General features: G+C 50.0%; 2 protein-coding genes across 2 annotated transcripts in view; one reads left to right on the forward strand and one right to left on the reverse strand.

The window, feature by feature from the left end:
* LOC142257160 (uncharacterized) overlaps nt 1-26,085 on the forward strand; it is a 101,237-nt gene that overhangs the window by 42,159 nt on the left and 32,993 nt on the right. The gene's annotated exons all lie outside the window — the stretch shown is intronic.
* The window catches only part of LOC142257161 (opioid-binding protein/cell adhesion molecule-like), a 258,031-nt gene that overhangs the window by 40,105 nt on the left and 191,841 nt on the right, over nt 1-26,085 (reverse strand). Inside the window, exon 2 of the mRNA XM_075329281.1 lies at nt 4,853-5,085. Coding sequence (XP_075185396.1) covers nt 4,853-5,085 — 233 coding nt within the window. The remainder of the gene's footprint in view (nt 1-4,852; nt 5,086-26,085) is intronic.

The following is a 26,085-nucleotide window of genomic DNA, read 5'->3' on the forward strand; positions in this document are numbered from 1 at the left end:
TTCTGGCAGCGTGGATTAACCCTATTATCCACCTACTCCATTGAAGATACAGTTGGGCGTCAGACCCTCGGTTTCCAGATAAGTTACAGAATCTAGGGCCTTGTCTTTTCTCTTTTTGGGGCTCCATCTCCTCAGTGGACCCTTTGATGGCTTTCCGTCTGTGTTACACCTACCTCATCATACACCAGATGGTTTGTAGATCTTTCAGTCCAGCAATCCCTTTACATAGCCAGTCGGTTCAGCTATTCCTGAGAAATGTGTGTTTGAACGGATGTGTAAATAAAGCTGAAGAGCTCTGCTACATTTGAAGCCTTGTCACTCCAGATCTACTCCCCTGAAGCCTCCATCATTCCAGCTCTACTCTCCCGAAGCTGTTCACTCCAGCTCTACTCCTCTGAAGCCTCTGTCATTTCATCTCTACTCCCCTGAAACCTCCGTCACTCCAGCTCTATTCCCCTGAAGCATCTGTCACTAAAGCTCTATTCCTCTGCAGCCACTGTCACTAAAGCTCTATTCCCCTGAAACCTCTGTCACTCCAGCTCTATTCCTCTGAAGCCTTTGTAACTTCCGCTCTACTCCTCTGAAGCCTTTGTAACTTCCGCTCTACTCCTCTGAAGCCTTTGTAACTTCCGCTCTACTCCTCTGAAGCCTTTGTAACTTCCGCTCTACTCCTCTGAAGCTTTTGTAACTTCCGCTCTACTCCTCTGAAACCTCCGTCACTCCAGCTCTACTTTCCGTCCAGTGTCACCGCCTCCTGCTTATATGATGGTCTCTATGGACTGTAACAATAGCTGATGGTTGAGCAGGACCATATTCCTGCTGATGAGGTTCATGTAGAGGTGCAGGTTACTCTCATCCTGGGAGAACTTTGACATTTGTAGTATCTGTGGAAGCTCCTTAAACCCGGAATACAAGAATCTGATGCCCTTCATATCCACCTTATTACGGATGGGGGCCATATACACTACAACTGTGCGCTACTGGTGACGGTCACTTTCTCTTAGGATTCTGCCATTAGGTATGTGTCTGTCTGGGGTCTGCAGGGTGTCATGGTGGAGGGCACTATTATATGTGGCCTCTGCACACAGTATCCAGGGGATGTTCACAGGAGGGTTGCAGCTTCAGGAAATATGAAATGCTTTATCTCCTCCAAAGATTTCATATCTGTAAATGTCAGCGTAAGCATGAGGAAAATCACACTCATGGATGTAGCAGAGGCGTTTATCCTCAGATTTCGTGGACATAGGGCGGTGGCCATCAGAGGGCATCCTCTCCATCTCTTACCTGTCTGCCATATAAGCAGGTTACGGTCATGTAGGATTATTCGTTCCTGGCTCTTCTCCGGTACAATGGACTATGCTGCAGTATTTGACAATGAAACAACACTAAAATATTGAGATGCCCTCAAAAATGATTACAATGGGCCGACTCCTACTGATCCAGACATGAAGGCTTCAGAGACCTGAGTGAACACCGCAAAGCCCCATCCTGCAGATCTCTGGCCTCCTCCAAATATAGATCTAATCTTATGTCTCTCAGCAGAAAGAAATGATCCAACGCCCAAGTCCAGAGCTCCCATAATGTGCCCCAGACTGACCAGTGCCCAAGTCCAGAGCTCCCATAATGTGCCCCAGACTGACCAGTGCCCAAGTCCAGAGCTCCCGTAATGTGCCCCAGACTGACCAGTGCCCAAGTCCAGAGCTCCCGTAATGTTCCCCAGACTGACCAGTGCCCAAGTCCAGAGCTCCCATAATGTGCCCCAGACTGACCAGTGCCCAAGTCCAGAGCTCCCGTAATGTGCCCCAGACTGACCAGTGCCCAAGTACAGAGCTCCCATAATGTGCCCCAGACTGACCAGTGCCCAAGTCCAGAGCTCCCGTAATGTGCCCCAGACTGACCAGTGCCCAAGTCCAGAGCTCCCGTAATGTGCCCCAGACTGACCAGTGCCCAAGTCCAGAGCTCCCATAATGTGCCCCAGACTGACCAGTGCCCAAGTCCAGAGCTCCCGTAATGTGCCCCAGACTGACCAGTGCCCAAGTCCAGAGCTCCCGTAATGTTCCCCAGACTGACCAGTGCCCAAGTACAGAGCTCCCATAATGTGCCCCAGACTGACCAGTGCCCAAGTCCAGAGCTCCCGTTATGTGCCCCAGACTGACCAGTGCCCAAGTCCAGAGCTCCCGTAATGTGCCCCAGACTGACCAGTGCCCAAGTCCAGAGCTCCCGTTATGTGCCCCAGACTGACCAGTGCCCAAGTCCAGAGCTCCCGTAATGTGCCCCAGACTGACCAGTGCCCAAGTCCAGAGCTCCCGTAATGTGCCCCAGACTGACCAGTGCCCAAGTCCAGAGCTCCCGTAATGTGCCCCAGACTGACCAGTGCCCAAGTCCAGAGCTCCCGTAATGTTCCCCAGACTGACCAGTGCCCAAGTCCAGAGCTCCCGTAATGTGCCCCAGACTGACCAGTGCCCAAGTCCAGAGCTCCCGTTATGTGCCCCAGACTGACCAGTGCCCAAGTCCAGAGCTCCCGTAATGTGCACCAGACTGACCAGTGCCCAAGTACAGAGCTCCCATAATGTGCCCCAGACTGACCAGTGCCCAAGTCCAGAGCTCCCGTAATGTGCCCCAGAATGACCAGTGCCCAAGTCCAGAGCTCCCGTAATGTGCCCCAGACTGACCAGTGCCCAAGTCCAGAGCTCCCGTAATGTGCCCCAGAATGACCAGTGCCCAAGTCCAGAGCTCCCGTAATGTGCCCCAGAATGACCAGTGCCCAAGTCCAGAGCTCCCGTAATGTGCCCCAGAATGACTAGTACCCAAGTCCAGAGCTCCCGTTATGTGCCCCAGACTGACCAGTGCCCAAGTCCAGAGCTCCCATAATGTGCCCCAGACTGACCAGTGCCCAAGTACAGAGCTCCCGTTATGTGCCCCAGACTGACCAGTGCCCAAGTCCAGAGCTCCCGTAATGTGCCCCAGTATGACCAGTGCCCAAGTCCAGAGCTCCCATAATGTGCCCCAGAATGACCAGTGCCCAAGTCCAGAGCTCCCATAATGTGCCCCAGACTGACCAGTGCCCAAGTCCAGAGCTCCCATAATGTGCCCCAGAATGACCAGTGCCCAAGTCCAGAGCTCCCGTAATGTGCCCCAGACTAACCAGTGCCCAAGTCCAGAGCTCCCGTAATGTGCCCCAGACTGACCAGTGCCCAAGTCCAGAGCTCCCGTAATGTGCCCCAGACTGACCAGTGCCCAAGTCCAGAGCTCCCGTAATGTGCCCCAGACTAACCAGTGCCCAAGTCCAGAGCTCCCGTAATGTGCCCCAGACTGACCAGTGCCCAAGTCCAGAGCTCCCGTAATGTGCCCCAGACTGACCAGTGCCCAAGTCCAGAGCTCCCGTAATGTGCCCCAGACTAACCAGTGCCCAAGTCCAGAGCTCCCGTAATGTGCCCCAGACTGACCAGTGCCCAAGTCCAGAGCTCCCGTAATGTGCCCCAGACTGACCAGTGCCCAAGTCCAGAGCTCCCGTAATGTGCCCCAGACTAACCAGTGCCCAAGTCCAGAGCTCCCGTAATGTGCCCCAGACTGACCAGTGCCCAAGTCCAGAGCTTCCATAATGTGCCCCAGACTGACCAGTGCCCAAGTCCAGAGCTCCCGTAATGTGCCCCAGACTGACCAGTGCCCAAGTCCAGAGCTCCCATAATGTGCCCCAGAATGACCAGTGCCCAAGTCCAGAGCTCCCGTAATGTGCCTCAGACTGACCAGTGCCCAAGTCCAGAGCTCCCGTAATGTGCAAATGACTGACCAGTGCCCAAGTCCAGAGCTCCCGTAATGTGCCCAAGTCCAGAGCTCCCGCATTGTGCCCCAGACTGACCAGTGCCCAAGTCCAGAGCTTCCGTAATGTGCCCCAGACTGACCAGTGCCCAAGTCCAGAGCTTCCATAATGTGCACCTGACTGACCAGTGCCCAAGTCCAGAGCTCCCATAATGTGCCCCAGAATGACTAGTGCCCAAGTCCAGAGCTCCCGTAATGTGCCCCAGACTGACCAGTGCCCAAGTCCAGAGCTCCCATAATGTGCCCCAGAATGACTAGTGCCCAAGTCGAGAGCTTCAATAATGTGCACCTGACTGACCAGTGCCCAAGTCCAGAGCTCCCGTAATGTGCACCTGACTGACCAGTGCCCAAGTCCAGACCTCCCGTAATGTGCCCAAGTCCAGACCTCCCGCAATGTGCCCCAGACTGACCAGTGCCCAAGTCCAGAGCTCCCGTAATGTGCACCCGACTGACCAGTGCCCAAGTCCAGAGCTCCCGTAATGTGCTCCAGACTGACCAGTGCCCAAGTCCAGAGCTCCCGTAATGTGCACCAGACTGACCAGTGCCCAAGTCCAGAGCTCCCATAATGTGCCCCAGACTGACCAGTGCCCAAGTCCAGAGCTCCCGTAATGTGCCCCAGACTGACCAGTGCCCAAGTCCAGAGCTTCCATAATGTGCCCCAGACTGACCAGTGCCCAAGTCCAGAGCTCCCATAATGTGCACCCGACTGACCAGTGCCCAAGTCCAGAGCTCCCGTAATGTGCCCCAGACTGACCAGTGCCCAAGTCCAGAGCTCCCGTAATGTGCACCTGACTGACCAGTGCCCAAGTCCAGAGCTCCCGTAATGTGCACCAGACTGACCAGTGCCCAAGTCCAGAGCTCCCGTAATGTGCCCCAGACTGACCAGTGCCCAAGTCCAGAGCTCTCTTAATGTGCCCCAGACTGACCAGTGCCCAAGTCCAGAGCTCCCGTAATGTGCCCCAGACTGACCAGTGCCCAAGTCCAGAGCTCCCGTAATGTGCACCCGACTGACCAGTGGCCGGCGTCCACTTACCTTGTACAATGAGGTGCATACGGGAGATTTTGGGCTCACTGTCTGTCTGTATGGAGCAGGTGTAGGATCCTTCATCGTAAATGCCCACGTTCTGGATCTCGATGCTGTACTGGCTCTTGGTATTGGCTATAAGCACTACTCGAGGGTCTACGGACCACTTCACATTTCCAAGGTGTAAAATTTGGCTGCGGTTCAGCCAGGCCACGCGGGTCACTCTGCTGTCCACCGCACATCTGTAGAGAGAAGGAGAATTTGATAACGATACAACTTAATCTCCAAACAATTATACCACATCGAAATCCGTGACAATCATACAGACAGGTTATACGGATGGTATACAGCAGTGGTTGGGGGACATAACCCACCTACGAGGCTCAGCCCCACAGAACCGACCGCTCAGATACTTACATACTTAAGAAAGACGGGTAGACGCCCCAGAAGAGCTCATCGTCCTCCTCAACCCAACTGTCCATCCAGTAGACCAGCCACTCATAACCAATGTTTCCACATTTACATCATTCATTTCTTATGTTCTTTAAAAAAATACAAGCAGAATCTTAGGGGTACTTTGCACGTTGCAACATCGCTACTGCGATATCGTTGGGGTCAAATCGAAAGTGACGCACAGCCGGCGCCGGTAACGACGTCGCAACGTGTAAAGCCTAGATGCGCCGATAAACGATTGCAAAAGCGTCGTAAATCGGTGATCTGTGTAGCGTCGGTCATTTTCATAATGTCGCACCAATAGGAGATACGATGTTGTTCTTCGTTCCTGCGGCAGCACACATCGCTGTGTATGAAGCCGCAGGAGCGAGGAACATCTCCTTACCTGCCTCCACCGGCAATGCGGAAGGAAGGAGGTGGGCGGCATGTTACGTCCCGCTCATCTCCGCCCCTCCGCTTCTATTGGCCGCCTGTCGTGTGACATCGCTGTGACTCCGCACGACCCGCCCCCTTAGGAGGGAGGCGGGTCGCCGACCAGGGCGACGTCGCAGGGCAGGTAAGTGCGTGTGAGGCTGCCGTAGCTATCGCTATTCGCTACGGCAGCTATCACAAGATATCGCATGTACGACGGGGGCGGGGACTATCGCGCTCGGCATCGCTACAATCGGCTAGTGATGTCGCAACGTGCAAAGTACCCCATAGTCTCTCTCTAAATCATCACCAGATCCAGAGGTTGACGCTCCCACAGATGAATAGGCTTTTACATAAAAAAGCCTTGTGTGCATTGAGCCTTTCTCTGTTCTAGTGAAGGGAGTGCTCTTTGTATCTTCTGTGGATTGTGCCTTTCTCTGTTCTGGTGAAGGGAGTGCTCTTTGTATCTTCTGTGGATTGAGCCTTTCTCTGTTCTGGTGAAGGGAGAGCTCTTTGTATGCTCTGTGGATTGAGCCTTTCTCTGTTCTGGTGAAGGGAGAGCTCTTTGTATCCTCTGTGGATTGAGCCTTTCTCTGTTCTGGTGAAGGGAGTGCTCTTTGTATCCTCTGTGGATTGAGCCTTTCTCTGTTCTGGTGAAGGGAGTGCTCTTTGTATGCTCTGTGGATTGAGCCTTTCTCTGTTCTGGTGAAGGGAGAGCTCTTTGTATCCTCTGTGGATTGAGCCTTTCTCTGTTCTGGTGAAGGGAGTGCTCTTTGTATCCTCTGTGGATTGTGCCTTTCTCTGTTCTGGTGAAGGGAGTGCTCTTTGTATCCTCTGTGGATTGAGCCTTTCTCTGTTCTGGTGAAGGGAGTGCTCTTTGTATGCTCTGTGGATTGAGCCTTTCTCTGTTCTGGTGAAGGGAGAGCTCTTTGTATCCTCTGTGGATTGAGCCTTTCTCTGTTCTGGTGAAGGGAGTGCTCTTTGTATCCTCTGTGGATTGAGCCTTTCTCTGTTCTGGTGAAGGGAGTGCTCTTTGTATCTTCTGTGGATTGAGCCTTTCTCTGTTCTGGTGAAGGGAGTGCTCTTTGTATCCTCTGTGGATTGTGCCTTTCTCTGTTCTGGTGAAGGGAGAGCTCTTTGTATCCTCTGTGGATTGAGCCTTTCTCTGTTCTGGTGAAGGGAGTGCTCTTTGTATCCTCTGTGGATTGTGCCTTTCTCTGTTCTGGTGAAGGGAGTGCTCTTTGTATCCTCTGTGGATTGTGCCTTTCTCTGTTCTGGTGAAGGGAGTGCTCTTTGTATCCTCTGTGGATTGTGCCTTTCTCTGTTCTGGTGAAGGGAGTGCTCTTTGTATCCTCTGTAGATTGTGCCTTTCTCTGTTCTGGTGAAGGGAGAGCTCTTTGTATCCTCTGTGGATTGTGCCTTTCTCTGTTCTGGTGAAGGGAGTGGTCTTTGTATCCTCTGTGGATTGTGCTTTTCTCTGTTCTGGTGAAGGGAGTGCTCTTTGTATCCTCTGTGGATTGTGCCTTTCTCTGTTCTGGTGAAGGGAGTGCTCTTTGTATCCTCTGTGGATTGAGCCTTTCTCTGTTCTGGTGAAGGGAGTGCTCTTTGTATCCTCTGTGGATTGTGCCTTTCTCTGTTCTAGTGAAGGGAGTGCTCTTTGTATCCTCTGTGGATTGAGCCTTTCTCTGTTCTGGTGAAGGGAGTGCTCTTTGTATCTTCTGTGGATTGTGCCTTTCTCTGTTCTGGTGAAGGGAGTGCTCTTTGTATCCTCTGTGGATTGTGCCTTTCTCTGTTCTGGTGAAGGGAGTGCTCTTTGTATGCTCTGTGGATTGAGCCTTTCTCTGTTCTGGTGAAGGGAGAGCTCTTTGTATCTTCTGTGGATTGTGCCTTTCTCTGTTCTGGTGAAGGGAGTGCTCTTTGTATCTTCTGTGGATTGTGCCTTTCTCTGTTCTGGTGAAGGGAGTGCTCTTTGTATCCTCTGTGGATTGAGCCTTTCTCTGTTCTGGTGAAGGGAGTGCTCTTTGTATCTTCTGTGGATTGAGCCTTTCTCTGTTCTGGTGAAGGGAGTGCTCTTTGTATCCTCTGTGGATTGTGCCTTTCTCTGTTCTGGTGAAGGGAGTGCTCTTTGTATCCTCTGTGGATTGAGCCTTTCTCTGTTCTGGTGAAGGGAGAGCTCTTTGTATCCTCTGTGGATTGTGCCTTTCTCTGTTCTGGTGAAGGGAGTGCTCTTTGTATCTTCTGTGGATTGTGCCTTTCTCTGTTCTGGTGAAGGGAGTGCTCTTTGTATCCTCTGTGGATTGAGCCTTTCTCTGTTCTGGTGAAGGGAGTGCTCTTTGTATCCTCTGTGGATTGTGCCTTTCTCTGTTCTGGTGAAGGGAGAGCTCTTTGTATCTTCTGTGGATTGAGCCTTTCTCTGTTCTGGTGAAGGGAGAGCTCTTTGTATCTTCTGTGGATTGAGCCTTTCTCTGTTCTGGTGAAGGGAGTGCTCTTTGTATCTTCTGTGGATTGAGCCTTTCTCTGTTCTGGTGAAGGGAGTGCTCTTTGTATCTTCTGTGGATTGAGCCTTTCTCTGTTCTGGTGAAGGGAGTGCTCTTTGTATCTTCTGTGGATTGAGCCTTTCTCTGTTCTGGTGAAGGGAGTGCTCTTTGTATCTTCTGTGGATTGTGTCTTTGTTCTGGTGAAGGGAGTGCTCTTTGTATCCTCTGTGGATTGTGCCTTTCTCTGTTCTGGTGAAGGGAGTGGTCTTTGTATCTTCTGTGGATTGTGCCTTTCTCTGTTCTGGTGAAGGGAGTGCTCTTTGTATCCTCTGTGGATTGAGCCTTTCTCTGTTCTGGTGAAGGGAGTGCTCTTTGTATCCTCTGTGGATTGTGCCTTTCTCTGTTCTGGTGAAGGGAGTGCTCTTTGTATCCTCTGTGGATTGAGCCTTTCTCTGTTCTGGTGAAGGGAGAGCTCTTTGTATCCTCTGTGGATTGTGCCTTTCTCTGTTCTGGTGAAGGGAGTGCTCTTTGTATCTTCTGTGGATTGTGCCTTTCTCTGTTCTGGTGAAGGGAGTGCTCTTTGTATCCTCTGTGGATTGTGCCTTTCTCTGTTCTGGTGAAGGGAGAGCTCTTTGTATCTTCTGTGGATTGAACCTTTCTCTGTTCTGGTGAAGGGAGTGCTCTTTGTATCTTCTGTGGATTGTGCCTTTCTCTGTTCTGGTGAAGGGAGTGCTCTTTGTATCCTCTGTGGATTGTGCCTTTCTCTGTTCTGGTGAAGGGAGTGCTCTTTGTATGCTCTGTGGATTGAGCCTTTCTCTGTTCTGGTGAAGGGAGAGCTCTTTGTATCTTCTGTGGATTGTGCCTTTCTCTGTTCTGGTGAAGGGAGTGCTCTTTGTATCTTCTGTGGATTGTGCCTTTCTCTGTTCTGGTGAAGGGAGTGCTCTTTGTATCCTCTGTGGATTGAGCCTTTCTCTGTTCTGGTGAAGGGAGTGCTCTTTGTATCTTCTGTGGATTGAGCCTTTCTCTGTTCTGGTGAAGGGAGTGCTCTTTGTATCCTCTGTGGATTGTGCCTTTCTCTGTTCTGGTGAAGGGAGTGCTCTTTGTATCCTCTGTGGATTGAGCCTTTCTCTGTTCTGGTGAAGGGAGAGCTCTTTGTATCCTCTGTGGATTGTGCCTTTCTCTGTTCTGGTGAAGGGAGTGCTCTTTGTATCTTCTGTGGATTGTGCCTTTCTCTGTTCTGGTGAAGGGAGTGCTCTTTGTATCCTCTGTGGATTGAGCCTTTCTCTGTTCTGGTGAAGGGAGTGCTCTTTGTATCCTCTGTGGATTGTGCCTTTCTCTGTTCTGGTGAAGGGAGAGCTCTTTGTATCTTCTGTGGATTGAGCCTTTCTCTGTTCTGGTGAAGGGAGAGCTCTTTGTATCTTCTGTGGATTGAGCCTTTCTCTGTTCTGGTGAAGGGAGTGCTCTTTGTATCTTCTGTGGATTGAGCCTTTCTCTGTTCTGGTGAAGGGAGTGCTCTTTGTATCTTCTGTGGATTGAGCCTTTCTCTGTTCTGGTGAAGGGAGTGCTCTTTGTATCTTCTGTGGATTGAGCCTTTCTCTGTTCTGGTGAAGGGAGTGCTCTTTGTATCTTCTGTGGATTGTGTCTTTGTTCTGGTGAAGGGAGTGCTCTTTGTATCCTCTGTGGATTGTGCCTTTCTCTGTTCTGGTGAAGGGAGTGGTCTTTGTATCTTCTGTGGATTGTGCCTTTCTCTGTTCTGGTGAAGGGAGTGCTCTTTGTATCCTCTGTGGATTGAGCCTTTCTCTGTTCTGGTGAAGGGAGTGCTCTTTGTATCCTCTGTGGATTGTGCCTTTCTCTGTTCTGGTGAAGGGAGTGCTCTTTGTATCCTCTGTGGATTGAGCCTTTCTCTGTTCTGGTGAAGGGAGAGCTCTTTGTATCCTCTGTGGATTGTGCCTTTCTCTGTTCTGGTGAAGGGAGTGCTCTTTGTATCTTCTGTGGATTGTGCCTTTCTCTGTTCTGGTGAAGGGAGTGCTCTTTGTATCCTCTGTGGATTGTGCCTTTCTCTGTTCTGGTGAAGGGAGAGCTCTTTGTATCTTCTGTGGATTGAACCTTTCTCTGTTCTGGTGAAGGGAGTGCTCTTTGTATCTTCTGTGGATTGAGCCTTTCTCTGTTCTGGTGAAGGGAGTGCTCTTTGTATCCTCTGTGGATTGAGCCTTTCTCTGTTCTGGTGAGGGGAGTGCTCTTTGTATCTTCTGTGGATTGAGCCTTTCTCTGTTCTGGTGAAGGGAGTGCTCTTTGTATCTTCTGTGGATTGTGCCTTTCTCTGGTCTGGTGAAGGGAGTGCTCTTTGTATCCTCTGTGGATTGAGCCTTTCTCTGTTCTGGTGAAGGGAGTGGTCTTTGTATCTTCTGTGGATTGAGCCTTTCTCTGTTCTGGTGAAGGGAGTGTTCTTTGTATCCTCTGTGGATTGTGCCTTTCTCTGTTCTGGTGAAGGGAGTGCTCTTTGTATCCTCTGTGGATTGAGCCTTTCTCTGTTCTGGTGAAGGGAGTGCTCTTTGTATCCTCTGTGGATTGTGCCTCTGTTCTGGTGAAGGGAGTGGTCTTTGTATCTTCTGTGGATTGAGCCTTTCTCTGTTCTGGTGAAGGGAGTACTCTTTGTATCCTCTGTGGATTGTGCCTTTCTCTGTTCTGGTGAAGGGAGTGCTCTTTGTATCCTCTGTGGATTGTGCCTTTCTCTGTTCTGGTGAAGGGAGTGCTCTTTGTATCCTCTGTGGATTGAGCCTTTCTCTGTTCTGGTGAAGGGAGAGCTCTTTGTATCCTCTGTGGATTGAGCCTTTCTCTGTTCTGGTGAAGGGAGAGCTCTTTGTATCCTCTGTGGATTGAACCTTTCTCTGTTCTGGTGAAGGGAGAGCTCTTTGTATCCTCTGTGGATTGAGCCTTTCTCTGTTCTGGTGAAGGGAGAGCTCTTTGTATGCTCTGTGGATTGAGCCTTTCTCTGTTCTGGTGAAGGGAGTGCTCTTTGTATCCTCTGTGGATTGAGCCTTTCTCTGTTCTGGTGAAGGGAGTGTTCTTTGTATCTTCTGTGGATTGAGCCTTTCTCTGTTCTGGTGAAGGGAGTGCTCTTTGTATCTTCTGTGGATTGAGCCTTTCTCTGTTCTGGTGAAGGGAGTGCTCTTTGTATCCTCTGTGGATTGTGCCTTTCTCTGTTCTGGTGAAGGGAGTGCTCTTTGTATCTTCTGTGGATTGTGCCTTTCTCTGTTCTGGTGAAGGGAGTGCTCTTTGTATCCTCTGTGGATTGAGCCTTTCTCTGTTCTGGTGAAGGGAGTGCTCTTTGTATCCTCTGTGGATTGAGCCTTTCTCTGTTCTGGTGAAGGGAGTGCTCTTTGTATCCTCTGTGGATTGTGCCTTTCTCTGTTCTGGTGAAGGGAGTGCTCTTTGTATCCTCTGTGGATTGAGCCTTTCTCTGTTCTGGTGAAGGGAGAGCTCTTTGTATCCTCTGTGGATTGTGCCTTTCTCTGTTCTGGTGAAGGGAGTGCTCTTTGTATCCTCTGTGGATTGAGCCTTTCTCTGTTCTGGTGAAGGGAGTGCTCTTTGTATCTTCTGTGGATTGTGCCTTTCTTTGTTCTGGTGAAGGGAGAGCTCTTTGTATCTTCTGTGGATTGTGCCTTTCTCTGTTCTGGTGAAGGGAGTGCTCTGTGTATCCTCTGTGGATTGAGCCTTTCTCTGTTCTGGTGAAGGGAGTGCTCTTTGTATCCTCTGTGGATTGAGCCTTTCTCTGTTCTGGTGAAGGGAGAGCTCTTTGTATCCTCTGTGGATTGAGCCTTTCTCTGTTCTGGTGAAGGGAGAGCTCTTTGTATCCTCTGTGGATTGAGCCTTTCTCTGTTCTGGTGAAGGGAGTGCTCTTTGTATCTTCTGTGGATTGTGCCTTTCTCTGTTCTGGTGAAGGGAGTGCTCTTTGTATCCTCTGTGGATTGTGCCTTTCTCTGTTCTGGTGAAGGGAGTGGTCTTTGTATCCTCTGTGGATTGTGCCTTTCTCTGTTCTGGTGAAGGGAGAGCTCTTTGTATCTTCTGTGGATTGTGCCTTTCTCTGTTCTGGTGAAGGGAGTGCTCTTTGTATCCTTTGTGGATTGTGCCTTTCTCTGTTCTGGTGAAGGGAGTGCTCTTTGTATCCTCTGTGGATTGAGCCTTTCTCTGTTCTGGTGAAGGGAGTGTTCTTTGTATCTTCTGTGGATTGAGCCTTTCTCTGTTCTGGTGAAGGGAGTGCTCTTTGTATCCTCTGTGGATTGTGCCTTTCTCTGTTCTGGTGAAGGGAGTGTTCTTTGTATCCTCTGTGGATTGTGCCTTTCTCTGTTCTGGTGAAGGGAGTGCTCTTTGTATCCTCTGTGGATTGAGCCTTTCTCTGTTCTGGTGAAGGGAGTGTTCTTTGTATCTTCTGTGGATTGAGCCTTTCTCTGTTCTGGTGAAGGGAGTGCTCTTTGTATCCTCTGTGGATTGTGCCTTTCTCTGTTCTGGTGAAGGGAGTGTTCTTTGTATCCTCTGTGGATTGTGCCTTTCTCTGTTCTGGTGAAGGGAGTGCTCTTTGTATCCTCTGTGGATTGTGCCTTTCTCTGTTCTGGTGAAGGGAGTGCTCTTTGTATCTTCTGTGGATTGTGCCTTTCTCTGTTCTGGTGAGGGGAGTGCTCTTTGTATCTTCTGTGGATTGTGCCTTTCTCTGTTCTGGTGAAGGGAGTGCTCTTTGTATCCTCTGTGGATTGAGCCTTTCTCTGTTCTGGTGAAGGGAGTGTTCTTTGTATCTTCTGTGGATTGAGCCTTTCTCTGTTCTGGTGAAGGGAGTGCTCTTTGTATCCTCTGTGGATTGAGCCTTTCTCTGTTCTGGTGAAGGGAGTGCTCTTTGTATCTTCTGTGGATTGAGCCTTTCTCTGTTCTGGTGAAGGGAGTGCTCTTTGTATCCTCTGTGGATTGTGCCTTTCTCTGTTCTGGTGAAGGGAGTGCTCTTTGTATCCTCTGTGGATTGAGCCTTTCTCTGTTCTGGTGAAGGGAGTGCTCTTTGTATCCTCTGTGGATTGAGCCTTTCTCTGTTCTGGTGAAGGGAGTGCTCTTTGTATCCTCTGTGGATTGAGCCTTTCTCTGTTCTGGTGAAGGGAGTGCTCTTTGTATCCTCTGTGGATTGTGCCTTTCTCTGTTCTGGTGAAGGGAGTGCTCTTTGTATCTTCTGTGGATTGAGCCTTTCTCTGTTCTGGTGAAGGGAGTGCTCTTTGTATCCTCTGTGGATTGTGCCTTTCTCTGTTCTGGTGAAGGGAGTGCTCTTTGTATCCTCTGTGGATTGAGCCTTTCTCTGTTCTGGTGAAGGGAGTGCTCTTTGTATCCTCTGTGGATTGAGCCTTTCTCTGTTCTGGTGAAGGGAGTGCTCTTTGTATCCTCTGTGGATTGTGCCTTTCTCTGTTCTAGTGAAGGGAGTGCTCTTTGTATCCTCTGTGGATTGAGCCTTTCTCTGTTCTGGTGAAGGGAGTGCTCTTTGTATCCTCTGTGGATTGTGCCTTTCTCTGTTCTGGTGAAGGGAGTGCTCTTTGTATCCTCTGTGGATTGAGCCTTTCTCTGTTCTGGTGAAGGGAGTGCTCTTTGTATCCTCTGTGGATTGAGCCTTTCTCTGTTCTGGTGAAGGGAGTGCTCTTTGTATCTTCTGTGGATTGAGCCTTTCTCTGTTCTGGTGAAGGGAGTGCTCTTTGTATCCTCTGTGGATTGAGCCTTTCTCTGTTCTGGTGAAGGGAGTGCTCTTTGTATCCTCTGTGGATTGAGCCTTTCTCTGTTCTGGTGAAGGGAGTGCTCTTTGTATCCTCTGTGGATTGTGCCTTTCTCTGTTCTGGTGAAGGGAGTGCTCTTTGTATCCTCTGTGGATTGAGCCTTTCTCTGTTCTGGTGAAGGGAGTGCTCTTTGTATCCTCTGTGGATTGAGCCTTTCTCTGTTCTGGTGAAGGGAGTGCTCTTTGTATCCTCTGTGGATTGAGCCTTTCATCATGTTGCCTCTTCTTTTCACAAGACTCAATCGCTGTAGTTCTTTTCATCTATTTTTATAACTAACCCCTCCAGGCCCTCCACCAGCTGCGTGGCTCTTTTTTGGATCCATTGTAGCGCCAGGGCCGATTTGAGAGCTGCATATTCCAGATAAGGCCGCACTGACGCGGCGTGCGGTGATTGTCCCTCCAGCCTGGGCCTTTTAATACATGACAATGTCCTGCTGCTGTTAGAAGCTGCTGATTGACATTTCATGCTGTGCTTTAGGGGACTTTGCACACTACGATATTGCAGCTGCGATGTCGGTGGAGTCAAATCGAAAGTGACGCACATCCGGCCTCGCTGTCGATATAGTGTGTAAAGCGTTTTTGATACGATTAACGAGCGCAAAAGCGTCATAATCGTATCATCGGTGCAGTGTCCGACATTTTCATAATTGCGCGGCAGCGACGTTACGATGTTGTTCCTCCTTCCCCATGCGGCAGCACACATCGCTGTGTATGAAGCCGCAGGAGCGAGGAACATCACCTTACCTGCGTCACCGCGGCCCATGCCGGCTATGCGGAAGGACGGAAATGGGCGGGATGTTTACGACCCGCTCATCTCCGCCCCTCCGCTTCTATTGGCCGCCTGCCGAGCGACGTTGCAGGGCAGGTAAGTGCATGTGACGCTACTGTAGCGATAATGTTCGCTACGGCAGCGATCACAAGATATCGCTGCTGCGACGGGGGCGGGGACTATCGCGCTCGGCATCGCAAGCTTCGGCTTTTAATGTCGTAGTGTGCAAAGTTCCCCTCTAGTCTGGGATCTACAAGAACATGCAGATCCTTCTAGATAAGTGACTCTCCTAGTTTTACCCCCTCCCCTCCCCCGTGCCCTCATGTTATTAGAGCCCAGATGTCTAACGTCTCCACATTTAACCTCATTTGTCGGGTGGATTTCCAAACACTCAGTTTGTCAGTCAGGCTGTATCTTAGTACAGTCCAGTATGGACGATGTTTATCTGCACTGAACCTCTGGGTGAGCACATATAGCCGGAGACCATTCAGAGCGGCCGTCCCTCACCACACCTGGAGAGCTGCGCTCGCTCTTTGTGCCGGTATCCATCTAATTTCCATCCTTACATTCTGAGCCTATTAGATCAGGCCCGCGCATCACACGGCCAGCCGGCCCGCGCATCACACGGCCCGCGCATCACACGGCCCGCGCATCACACGGCCCGCGCATCACACGGCCCGCGCATCACACGGGCCGCGCATCACACGGCCCGCGCATCACACGGCCCGCGCATCACACGGCCCGCGCATCACACGGCCCGCGCATCACACGGCCCGCGCATCACACGGCCCGCGCATCACACGGGCCGCACATCACACGGCCCGCACATCACACGGCCCGCACATCACACTGCCTGCAGGCCGCATATCACACAACCCACGGGCTGCAGGCGGCCATGAAGGGCCGGGAGGCTCCAGTTGTCATTTTCTTATATCAAAATATATTTGTATCTTTGAGACGTGAATACATCAGAATACACGAGCGCCAAGACAGTGTCACAGAGGAGCGTTCATCTGCCACACCATATATTGTGGGGAGGGGCAGGGTGTGTGGAGGGTATATTATGGGGAGGGGCAGTGTGTGTGGAAAGTATATTATGGGGAGGGGCAGTGTGTGTGGAAAGTATATTATGGGGAGGGGCAGTGTGTGTGGAGGGTATATTATGGGGAGGGGCAGTGTTTGTGGAGGGTATATTATGGGGAGGGGCAGTGTGTGTGGAGGGTCTATTATGGGGAGGGGCTGGGTGTGTGGAGGGTCTATTATGGGGAGGGGCAGTGTGTGTGGAGGGTATATTATGGGGAGGGGCAGGGTGTGTGGGGGGTCTATTATGGGGAGGGGCAGTGTGTGTGGAGGGTATATTATGGGGAGGGGCAGGGTGTGTGGAGGGTGTTATGATCCGGAACCATGGAAGACCACCACAAATCATTGGTAAAAGGTGACAATAGCATTGGCAACTAATCTGGCCGCCATCCCCTTACTAACCATCACAACTAGAAGTAGCCGAGGGGTGAACTAACATCCTGTGCACCGCAAACCCAGCCGGAGAACTAACTATCCTCAAGGAAGGAAAGATGAATAACTCTCTGCCTCAGAAAATAGACAAGAATAGCAAGCCCCCCACATTCAAAGACTGCGGTGATATAGGAAAAACACAATACACAGGTAGATGACAGGATTAGCAAAAGGTGAGGCCCCCACTGACTAAAATAGGAAAGGGACTGATGGTGGCCAGAGAAAAACCCTGCAAAAATCCAAATTCTTGATAGTACAAAAAGGCCCTCAGATCGCTCAATCTGAACTCCGTCCTATACCAGGTGCCCTTGTCATACCAATGAACAGAAAACAAGAATCCTAACAAAGTCAACAAGCCACAAACACATGGACCCAAAGGAGCTATACTCCAAACAGAACTGCAGGGAGTTCCCCAGCCCAGCTGAGGGGGAAAGTCCCTGCATGCAAATAAACTGAAAACAAACACAGCAAGTGATAAACCCAGAAAAGAGCAAAAGAACCGAACAATAAATAGAGCAAGCACTTATCTGAGGTAGATGTGGTGTGGAGCAGAATGAAGCAGGTTGGTGATACAAAGAACAAATGACATCCGGCATAGCCTGCTATCAGACCAGGACTTAAATAAGCAGAGAGTTAGCAAAGGAAACGCCCATTGCACAACACACCTGGTCCAAGTCCAAACCAGTCCTGACCACCAGAGGGAGCCTCCCAGCAGCCAAGACATAACTAACATTCACAACAGTACTTCCCCCTTGAGGAGAGGTCACCGAACCCTCACCAACGCCACCGGGTCGCTCGGGATGAGCATGATGGAAGGCGCGAACCAACCTGTCCGCATGAATGTCAGAAGCCACAACCCAAGAGTTATCCTCCTGCCCTTAACCCTTCCATTTCACAAGGTACTGAAGCTGACGCCTACTGCGACGGGAATCCAGAATTTTTTCAACCTCATACTCCAGATCCCCTTGTACCAAAACAGGGTCAGGAAGCGCTGCTGCAGGAACTGCCGGCTCCACACGTTTCTTCAACAAGGACTTATGGAAGACATTGTGAATCTTAAATGACGCAGGCAGAGTCAAACGGAAAGATACAGGGTTAATAATCTCCGAAATCTTATAAGGTCCAATAAATCTGGGCTTAAATTTAGGAGATGGAACTCTCATAGGAATATTTTTAGAGGACAACCACACCATGTCCCCTACTTTAAACCGGGGACCAACAGTCCGACGCCGGTTGGCGAACTTTTGGGCAGTTTCTTGGGACTGAAACAATTTATCCACTACCTGCGCCCAAATCTGCTGCATTCTGTTGACCACCGAATCCACTCCTGGACAGTCAGACGCCTCAAGCTGCCCCGAGAGGAACCTGGGGTGAGGTGATACCCAAAATTGCAGAAAAAGGGGGACACCAATGTGGTAGAGCTAGCTCTATTGTTAAGGGCAAATTCAGCCAAAGGCAAAAACGAAACCCAGTCATCCTGATCCGCAGAAACAAAACACCGTAAATAGATCTCCAGGGTCTGGTTAGCCCTTTCAGTCTGACCGTTGGTCTGAGGATGAAACGCCGAGGAGAAAGACAGCTGAACACCCAATTTGGAACAAAAAAATCCTCCAAAACCTGGATACAAACTGAACCCCTCTGTCAGAAACAATGTTTTCGGGAATACCATGCAAACGGACAACATGTTGGAAAAACAAAGGCACCAACTCTGATGAAGACGGCAACTTAGATAGGGGAACCAAGTGGACCATCTTGGAGAATCTGTCACAGATCCCCCAAATCACAGTCATTTTCTGAGAGACGGGAAGCTCTGAAATAAAATCCATAGAGATGTGCGTCCAAGGTTTCTTAGGTACAGGCAAAGGCAATAATAGCCCACTAGAACGTGAACAACAGGGCTTGGACCTAGAACAAACTCCACATGACTGCACAAAACGACGGACATCTCGGGACAGGGAAGGCCACCAAAAAGAGCGTCTCACAAGATCCCGAGTACCAAAAATGCCAGGATGACCCGCCAAAACAGAGCAATGAACCTCAGAGACAACTCGGTCTCTCCATTGGTCCGGGACAAACAGTTTCCCTGTAGGACATCTCTCAAGTTTATCCCCCTGAAATTCCGCTAGTGCCAACCGCAGATCAGGTGAAATAGCCGAGAAAACTATACCATCATTCAGGATAGTAGACGGTTCGACAACCTCCAAAGAGTCAGCGCAGAAACTCCTGGAAAGGGCATCGGCCTTAACATTCTTGGTGCCCGGCAAAAAAGAGACCACAAAATTAAACCGGGTAAAAAACAAAGCCCACCTTGCCTGCCGAGGATTCAACCTCTTGGCCGATTCCAGATAGGTAAGATTCTTGTGGTCTGTAAGCACCACAACTTGATGTCTAGCCTCCTCCAACCAATGCCTCCACTCTTCAAATGCCCACTTCATAGCCAATAATTCCCGGTTCCCCACATCATAATTCCGTTCAGAAGGAGCAAACTTCCGAGAGAAAAAGGCACAGGGCTTAAGTTTACCCGAAGTAGCGTCTCGTTGAGACAGAACAGCACCTGCTCCGATCTCTGAGGCATCGATCTCAACTTGAAATGGGCGAGACACATCAGGTTGCTGCAGAACTGGGGCAAAAGTGAATCGCCTTTTAAGCTCCTGGAAGGCCACAATAGCCTCAGGGGTCCAATGCTCAGCATCAGCTCCCTTCTTTGTCAAATCTGTCAGAGGTTTGACAATGGCAGAAAAATTGGCTATAAATTTACGGTAAAAATTAGCAAACCCCAAAAAACGCTGCAGGGATTTTAGAAAAGTCGGTTGCACCCAGTCGTAAATAGCCTGAACCTTAACCGGGTCCATTTCGATAGCAGAGGGAGACAAGATGAACCCCAAAAAGGAAATCCTTTGCACCCCAAACAGGCACTTTGACCCCTTAACGTATAGTGCATTATCCTTAAGTATCTGAAAAACAGCCCGTACTTGCCCCACATGAGAGTCCCAATCATCAGAAAAAATCAAGATGTCATCCAAATACACAATCAAAAATTTACCAATAAGGTCCCGAAAAATATCATTCATGAAGGCCTGGAAGACGGAGGGTGCATTAGTGAGCCCAAAAGGCATCACTAGGTACTCAAAATGCCCCTCAGGAGTATTAAAAGCCGTCTTCCATTCATCACCCTCCTTAATACGGATGAGATTACACGCACCCTTGAGATCCAGTTTCGTAAACCATTTGGCACTCTTCACTCTAGAGAACAGATCAGACATCAGAGGCAAAGGGTACTGATATTTGACTATAATTTTATTAAGAAGACGGTAATCAATACAAGGCCTCAACGACCCATCTTTCTTAGCAACAAAGAAGAAGCCGGCACCCAAAGGGGAAGATGAGGGCCGAATGTGCCCCTTCTCCAATGATTCCCTGATGTATGACCGCATGGCATCATGTTCAGGCACAGACAAGTTGAAAATCCGCCCCTTGGGAAATTTACAACCGGGCACCAGCTCAATGGCACAGTCACAGTCCCGGTGTGGGGGCAGAGAATCAGATTCCTGGTCATTAAATACATCACGGAAATCAGACAAGAAAGCCGGAACATCAACTGCCTGAGCAGACGTGGACGACACGGAAAGGTCCTGATGCAAACCTTGACAACCCCAACTAGTTACCGACAAGGATCTCCAGTCAAGAACCGGATTATGGGTCTGCAACCACGGAAATCCCAGTACCAAGGTATCCTGTAGATCAGGGGTCTCAAACACGCGGGCCGCATGCGGCCCGTCAGGCTGCTTCGTGCGGCCCCCAGGCCCGTGCCCCTGGTCACTATTGCTGCCGGTGCAGGGGCCGCAGCCACTGTCTGCACTTTGTTAGATGGTTGTTTTGTTGGCGCTGCGCTCTCAGAGGCAAGGACTGTGCGCGCGCAGCGCCGACAAAACAACCATCTGATCTGACATAAATCGCTGCCAGGGGCTGCGGTCCCTGCACCGGCCACGATAGTCACCGAGGCACGGCCTGCAGACAGCAAGAAGCAGAGATGAGGAGCCGAGGGAGCGCGGGACAGGTGAGAAGAATGTTTTTTTTTATTTTTTGTGTATGTGAAGGACGGCACATTAACCCCTTAGCGACCTATAACTGGATACGTTATGGCTCCCTGGTACTTAAGGACCCATGACATACCCAGTAGGTCATGGTGAAATCGCGGCCCTGGTGGCTGCGATCGCTGTTTGCATTGCAAATAGCAAATACCTTAGATTCGGGGAGGAGGGGACCTCAGGAGGGGTGGTGTCTCCTCCCCGGACCTACGGAGGCTGTGATTGGCTGTGCGGCGTTCGTCAGCCAATCACAGCCACTGTAATGTTTCAGCCATTGAAAATCGCTGTAACATTGAAATCCAGCCCTGATCAGTGCAGCTGTAGCACCGATCATTGGCTGGAGCTGGGTGACCTCTGTTTCACCCGCCCCCAGCTCTGATTGGAGACACCGGCCTTGTGACCGCTCTCTCCAATCACTGTGGATCTGGGGCCAGAGACCGCCCCCTCAGCTTCACTCAGGAATCTGTGGGTGGAAGCCGAGAACGATCGGTAAATTATCACCTTTCACCCGCCGCCGCTGCCCCCACCACCCATTACTACAGGATGGGGACATTACTATAGAATAGGGACAAGGTGGGCACATGACTATAGGATGGGGACAAGGTGGGCACATGACTATAGAATAGGGACAAGGTGGGCACATGACTATAGAATAGGGACAAGGTGGGCACATGTCTATAGAATAGGGACAAGGTGGGCACATGAATATAGGATGGGGACAAGGTGGGCACATGTCTATAGGATGGGGACAAGGTGGGCACATGACTATAGCATGGAGACAAGGTGGGCACATGTCTATAGGATGGAGACAAGGTGGGCACATGACTATAGAATAGGGACAAGGTGGGCACATGTCTATAGAATAGGGACAAGGTGGGCACATGAATATAGGATGGGGACAAGGTGGGCACATGTCTACAGGATGGGGACAAGGTGGGCACATGACTATAGGATGGGGACAAGGTGGGCACATGTCTATAGAATGGGGACAAGGTGGGCACATGTCTACAGGATGGGGACAAGGTGGGCACATGACTATAGGATGGGGACAAGGTGGGCACATGTCTATAGGATGGGGACAAGGTGGGCACATGTCTACAGGATGGGGACAAGGTGGGCACATGACTATAGGATGGGGACAAGGTGGGCACATGTCTATAGGATGGGGACAAGGTGGGCACATGACTATAGGATAGGGACAAGGTGGGCACATGTCTACAGGATGGGGACAAGGTGGGCACATGACTATAGGATGGGGACAAGGTGGGCACATGTCTATAGAATGGGGACAAGGTGGGCACATGTCTATAGAATAGGGACAAGGTGGGCACATGTCTACAGGATGGGGACAAGGCGGGCACATGTCTATAGGATGGGGACAAGGTGGGCACATGTCTATAGAATAGGGACAAGGTGGGCACATGTCTATAGGATGGGGACAAGGTGGGCACATGACTATAGAATAGGGACAAGGTGGGCACATGTATATAGGATGGGGACAAGGTGGGCACATGTCTATAGGATGGGGACAAGGTGGGCACATGTCTATAGGATGGGGACAAGGTGGGCACATGTCTATAGGATGGGGAGAAGGCGGGCACATGACTATAGGATGGGGACAAGGTGGGCACATGACTATAGGATGGGGACAAGGTGGGCACATGTCTATAGGATGGGGACAAGGTGGGCACATGTCTATAGGATGGGGACAAGGCGGGCACATGTCTATAGGATGGGGACAAGGTGGGCACATGTCTATAGGATGGGGACAAGGCGGGCACATGACTATAGGATGGGGACAAGGTGGGCACATGACTATAGGATGGGGACAAGGTGGGCACATGTCTATAGGATGGGGACAAGGCGGGCACATGACTATAGGATGGGGACAAGGTGGGCACATGTCTATAGGATGGGGACAAGGCGGGCACATGACTATAGGATGGGGACAAGGTGGGCACATGTCTATAGGATGGGGACAAGGTGGGCACATGTCTATAGGATGGGGACAAGGTGGGCACATGTCTATAGGATGGGGACAAGGTGGGCACATGACTATAGGATGGGGACAAGGTGGGCACATGACTATAGGATGGGGACAAGGTGGGCACATGTCTATAGGATGGGGACAAGGCGGGCACATGACTATAGGATGGGGACAAGGTGGGCACATGACTATAGAATAGGGACAAGGCGGGCACATGACTATAGGATGGGGACAAGGCGGGCACATGACTATAGGATGGGGACAAGGTGGGCACATGTCTATAGGATGGGGACAAGGCGGGCACATGACTATAGGATGGGGACAAGGTGGGCACATGTCTATAGGATGGGGACAAGGCGGGCACATGACTATAGGATGGGGACAAGGTGGGCACATGACTATAGGATGGGGATAAGGTGGGCACATGTCTATAGGATGGGGACAAGGCGGGCACATGTCTATAGGATGGGGACAAGGTGGGCACATGACTATAGGATGGGGACAAGGTGGGCACATGACTATAGGATGGGGACAAGGCGGGCACATGACTATAGGATGGGGACAAGGTGGGCACATGTCTATAGGATGGGGATAAGGTGGGCACATGACTATAGGATGGGGACAAGGTGGGCACATGACTATAGGATGGGGACAAGGTGGGCACATGTCTATAGGATGGGGACAAGGTGGGCACATGACTATAGGATGGGGACAAGGTGGGCACATGTCTATAGGATGGGGACAAGGTGGGCACATGTCTATAGGATGGGGACAAGGTGGGCACATGTCTATAGGATGGGGACAAGGTGGGCACATGTCTATAGGATGGGGACAAGGTGGGCACATGTCTATAGGATGGGGACAAGGTGGGCACATGACTATAGGATGGGGACAAGGTGGGCACATGTCTATAGGATGGGGACAAGGTGGGCACATGTCTATAGGATGGGGAACATTACTAAAAGATGTTGGCCAAAATTTCTAAATAGTGATAATTGTAACACTATTTGTTACAAGAAAGGGATAAAATGTAAAAAAAAACAAAATAAGGCATGACTTTTTTTTTAAGATCAATTTTTTTTTTTTTAGATTTAACCAAAGAATGTGCACATTTGTTATAATAAACAAGTGAAAAATGTTGAAAATCAGTCATCCAAAAGGTGTGTAAAAAAATATATATGGTACCAATAAAAATGTTTTTTTGTCCTGCAAAGAATGCGGCCCCCCAAATTATTTTTTTCCTCTGTGCGGCCCATACACCCAGCCGAGTTTGAGACCCCTGCTGTAGATTATGCAATACTAAAAATGTACAAGTTTCCTGATGCGCTGGTGCTACTCTCATAGGCGCCTGGGTCCAAAATTGGGGTTTATGTTCTGCCAAAGGGGTAGCATCAATGCCCCTTAAAGGAATAGGAGTTTGCAAAGGAACCATGGGAAAACCACAATCCCTAGCAAACCCAAAATCCATCAAATTGAGCGCTGCCCCTGAGTCCACAAAGGCCAATGCAGAAAAGGAAGACAATGAGCAAATCAATGTGACAGACAAAAGAACCCACAGTAACAGAAGTAGCCAATCTCCTTTCACGTTTAGGGCAGACAGAGATGTTATGAGAAGCGTCTCCACAATAGAAGCACAGTCTATTCTTCCGTCTGAACCCCTGCCGACTAGCATTAGAAAGGACCCTATCACACTCCATAGGCTCCAAAGGCTGTTCCCCAGGCACAAAACCAGCAGGTATCTTCCTGCGCTCACGTAAACGCCTATCAATCTGAATGGCCAAGGTCATAGAGGCATCAAGACCAGAAGGGACGGGGAATCCCACCATTACATCCTTCACAGCATCCGCAATACCCTTCCGAAAAAGAGCCGCAAGCGCATCATCATTCCATTTGGTAAGGACCGCCCACTTACGAAATTTCTGACAAAACGTTTCCGCAGAATCCAAACCCTGAGTTAAGGACAAGGCCTTTTCTGCTTGGTCCACAATATTGGGTTCGTCATATAATAATCCCAAGGCCTGAAAAAAGGAGTCCACATCATTGAGAATCAGATCATCAGACGCTAAAGAGAAGGCCCAGTCCTGAGGGTCACCACGCAGCAAGGAGATGACAATCTTAACCTGCTGTACGGGATTCCCTGAGGACTTAGGGCGCAGGTCAAAAAATAATTTACAATTATTCCTGAAGCTCAAAAATCTCGATCTATCTCCCGACAAAAATTCAGGAACAGGAATCTTAGGCTCTGCAAGGGGAGTCTATGCAAGAAAAGACTCTATACGACGAACCTTAGCATCAAGATGAGCAACACGCTCACCCAATTCATCCATGCTAGAAAAAGAAATCTTCCACAGAACCCAAAGAAGAAGAGAAAAAACACCAAAAAAAAAAAAAAAATATTTCTCAGCAGCTTTTTTTTTTTTTTTTTTCTTTCTTCCTTCTCAAGAGTACCCTTTAAATTTGTTGGCCGGATGTACTGTTATGATCCGGAACCATGGAAGACCACCACAAATCATTAGTAAAAGGTGACAAGAGCATTGGCAACTAATCTGGCCGCCATCCCCTTACTAACCAACACAACTAGAAGTAGCCGAGGGGTGAACTAACATCCTGTGCACCGCGAACCCAGCCGGAGAACTAACTATCCTAAAGGTAGGAAAGATGAATAATTCTCTGCCTCAGAAAATAGACAAGAATAGCAAGCCCCCCACATTCAAAGACTGCGGTGATATAGGAAAAACACAATACACAGGTAGATGACAGGATTAGCAAAAGGTGAGGCCCCCGCTGACTAAAATAGGAAAGGACAGGAAAGGGGCTGATGGTTGCCAGAGAAAAACCCTGCAAAATACCAACTTCCTGATAGTACAAAAAGGCCCTCAGATCACACGATCTGAACTCCGTCCTATACCAGGTGCCCTTGTCATACCAATGAACAGAAAACAAGAATCCTAACAAAGTCAACAAGCCACAAACACATGGACCCAAAGGAGCTATACTCCACACAGAACTGCAGGGAGTTCCTCAACAATCCACTGAGGGGGAAAATCCCTGCAAGCAAATAAACTAAAAACCAACCACAGCAAATGACAAACCCAGATAAGCAAAAGAACCAGACAATAAATAAAGAGCAAGCACTTATCTGGGGAAGATGTGATGTAAGGCAGGATTAAGCAGGCTAGAGATACCAAGAACAACTGACATCCGGCAACAGCCTGCAATCAGACCAGGACTTAAATAAGCAGAGAGTTAGCAATGGAAACGCCCATTGCGCAACACACCTGGTCTATGTCCAAACCATTCCTGGCCACCAGAGGGAGCCTCCCAGCAGCCAAAACATAACTAACATTCACAACAGGAGGGTATATTATGGGGAGGGGCAGGGTGTGTGGAAGATTTATTATGGGGAGGGGCAGGGTGTGTGAAGGGTATATTATGGGGGTCAGTGTGTGTGTGTGGAGGGTATATTATGGGGAGGGGCAGTGTATGTGGAGGGTATATTATGGGGAGGGGCAGGGTGTGTGGAGGGTATATTATGGAGAGGGGCAGGGTGTGTGGAGGGTATATTATGGAGAGGGGCAGGGTGTGTGGAGGGTATATTATGGGGGTCAGTGTGTGTGTGGAGGGTATATTATGGGGAGGGGCAGGATGTGTGAAGGGTTTATTATGGAGAGGGGCAGGGTGTGTGGAGGGTATATTATGGAGGCAGGGTGTGTGAAAAGGAGGAAGGAAGGAGGTGGGCGGGATGTTA

The sequence above is a fragment of the Anomaloglossus baeobatrachus genome, chromosome 11 (genome assembly GCF_048569485.1).
Source record: "Anomaloglossus baeobatrachus isolate aAnoBae1 chromosome 11, aAnoBae1.hap1, whole genome shotgun sequence".
In the NCBI taxonomy this organism is placed as follows: domain Eukaryota; kingdom Metazoa; phylum Chordata; class Amphibia; order Anura; family Aromobatidae; genus Anomaloglossus; species Anomaloglossus baeobatrachus.